Source organism: Laccaria bicolor, genomic scaffold, assembly GCF_000143565.1.
Source record: "Laccaria bicolor S238N-H82 LACBIscaffold_19 genomic scaffold, whole genome shotgun sequence".
Classification (NCBI taxonomy): domain Eukaryota; kingdom Fungi; phylum Basidiomycota; class Agaricomycetes; order Agaricales; family Hydnangiaceae; genus Laccaria; species Laccaria bicolor.
Genome location: NW_001889890.1, coordinates 561,031 through 563,812, shown reverse-complemented (window position 1 = coordinate 563,812; position 2,782 = coordinate 561,031). Strand labels below are relative to the sequence as shown.

The window sequence follows — 2,782 nt, the reverse complement described above, 5'->3', positions numbered from 1 at the left end:
ACACTTCTTCTCCCGATGAAGGCGGCATGGAGTGCATACTCTGATGACAAAGTGAACTGGATTGATGACAAGGAGAGGCAAGAGTGGTGGAAATTGAGGATTCAGCATGAAACTGTTCGTCCTCATGGTGTTCACTGTTCATCTATCTTGATCTATCTTAATCTATCTATAGAACCGTCTTTGCATGGAAGTTGGGAAAGCGTACTGCTTGGGTGGAGTACTTGACCTACTGCCATGGGCACCTGCTTTATTGAACGCAACAAATCCTGCAAGACGGATTGTAAAACCACTCAGTCCCGCGGTTTTGAAAGCACAATATGGGCCCAAAGACCAGGTGCCGATTCTAGCGACATATGAGGCCGACTGGTGGAATTCTGTGGGTGCCAGCGGTGAGAATGAGAAAAAGCTATTGAAGGCGCATTCGGATGAGGAGGAAAAAGCTTTTTGTAAGTGGATCGAAGCCATGGGACAGGTATTTACACACTTGATCTGTTGTCCATCGATTTTATTGATACCTTCTACTGTTTAGCCATACTGTGAACCCAACATGGAAGTCGAGGACGATGAGGCTGGCATTCCAGTTCTGCCAGTGCATGTGGCCACAGCAGCAGCAAAGGTTCATGGTGCACAGATGTGGGTCCAACACCTCTTTTTTCGTGGTCGCATGGAACAAGACCAGCTCCGAAACAACATAGAGGCCATTGAGATTTTGATGGACTGGCTACATCAACGGGAGATTCACTTGCAGCCTGTCGGTCCTGTACCCACAGGCCCTTGGCAGGATGCTGGGGCGCTCCGCACGAGCGCCGTCGCCCCTTACTTTGAACAGCAACCTGAAGACGAAGAGCAACCAGAATACCAACCTTCTCCTGTGTCCTCCACAGGCTTGAGTTGGCCAGCATCAGGACACTCCAGCACTGGTGACTCCGCAAGTGATTATGGTTGGCCTGCCTTCAGAGAGGCGCAGCCAGGTGGTAGTGAGGGAGATGAAGATGGATCTGGGCCAATGGATCTTGATGAGGGTGACTCTTGAGAGGCAATTTTTACTTGAGCGATAGGACATGTATATATCTCTTCTGGGTGCGGAGCAAGGACCGTTGACTTTCGAGGGTCCACGCGTGCGGACCTTGTGACTAAGAGGCGGCAGCACCATGTTGACGAAGAGGCGCCAGCGCCATTTTGATGAAGAGGCGCCAGCGCCATTGTGACCAACAGGTGCTAGCTCTGAAAACTTACCAGGCGGCGCAGGCGCACTAGCCACAACGGCAAAGTTACTGTGTAATGGCGCTCGCCGAATGGCAGCTAGCAATCATATATACTGGTGTTCATCCATGTGCCCGCTGGAACTCCTAACCTCTCATGAACTTTATTGCGCATGTAGTATGAAATGCACCCCCTTTCTCCCCCTTCAAACACTGCCCCATGTGAGATCACTTTGCCAGCAACCCCAACTATTGTCGATGGGTTGTACTTGATGGATATGCCTAAACCCGGGAAATCCATGATTCCAGTCGAGTCTTTCTCTCCCAAAGGCACTAGGACATCAATCCACTCATTGCGCCCTTTGGTGTCACGGTGTACTGGTGTTGACCGGTTGCTAATCACTGACAAGGCGCTGAAAGGGGGAGTCCAATGCTTCAGCGCTGTGTACAATTCTTCCTCATCATCCACAAACCCATTTTCTGTCTCGAGGCGGCGGAGTGCCTCCATTCCCTGCTCATAAAGTTGTGGATGTATGATACTCAGGATGGCGCCAATCAAAGCAGATGACTCTTGCATTTCCAGGCTCCACTGCGCCCCAACAGCGCCATGCTTCATTTGCGCGCTGACTTCAAGCTTGAACTGGGAAGACTGCAGATCGTTCAGACTTTGTTTATGGATCCAAAGAGATTTCACACCTTGTGCCCTTGCTGGAACCATGCTGGCGATAAACTCACGGTCCCGGGCTTGAGTTGTTGACATTGCTCTGCAGGCCTGTAGTGCATTTTATGATTCCTCCAGTTAGTAGTAGCCTTGTCGTCTATCCTCAAAGCTGATTCAAGAATTTTGAGGAACTTCCAGATCTGCAACTGAACAGGGTTTGAGATTGTACACCCAGCGGCCATAGTCACATACCTGGCGTGCTCCTGAAAGGATGTCAGGCAAATACCAAACCAGCCCATTGTTATGCATATCCGTTACCACAAAAGGCGAACTTTTATGGACAATAGGTGAATAGATGGGCGGGTACCTATTCAAGATTTTCTCTTCTGTTTTAGGATTTTGTCCGGTCAGGGCGGCGCCGATGGTATCGCAATACCTCGTGGCATCCCATGTTGTGCGGACTTGAAGAGATCAATCAACCAATTACTATGTGAGCAGGCGTGGCACACTTGGGTGTTTGAAAGCCTCAACCAAAACAACAACTATCCCATTGCAGTCATCCAACAGGTCCAGTGTCCAGTGCAGGGGAAAGGGTGTTTTTTGTGCTGTTCCATGGAGGGTAGCCTGGAATTTAGCTTTGAGAAAGTCAGCTATTTCTTGAGTGAGCTTGAAACTACTCAAGTCTTGCAGCATTGCAGCAAGACCGGGGAAAATGGGTGGGGAATATTGGCTGGTTGGCGAAGAAAAATGTGGTTGCCTGCAGGCACAACAACGAGGCTGCCGCCAACACAGATGTACAACAGGTAAATAGTATATCTATTTAACTTTCTCCTACGTGGTCCCCCACAGTTATACTAACGAGGCAGCACTCTGGTTAACTGCATCAAAGACAAATGGGCGCAACAATGGGATCCACGCA

At 49.6% G+C, this 2,782-nt stretch overlaps 1 protein-coding gene across 1 annotated transcript; it reads right to left on the bottom strand.

Annotated features, from left to right (window-relative positions):
- Positions 1-901: 901 nt before the first annotated feature.
- On the bottom strand, positions 902-2,162 carry LACBIDRAFT_329026 (uncharacterized protein; the record flags this gene model as incomplete). Its single annotated transcript, XM_001883034.1, has 3 exons — positions 902-1,224; positions 1,320-1,851; positions 1,938-2,162. The coding sequence occupies 3 exons, from the start codon at positions 2,160-2,162 to the stop codon at positions 902-904; spliced, it is 1,080 nt and encodes a 359-aa protein (XP_001883069.1).
- Between the last annotated feature and the right edge of the window lie 620 nt (positions 2,163-2,782).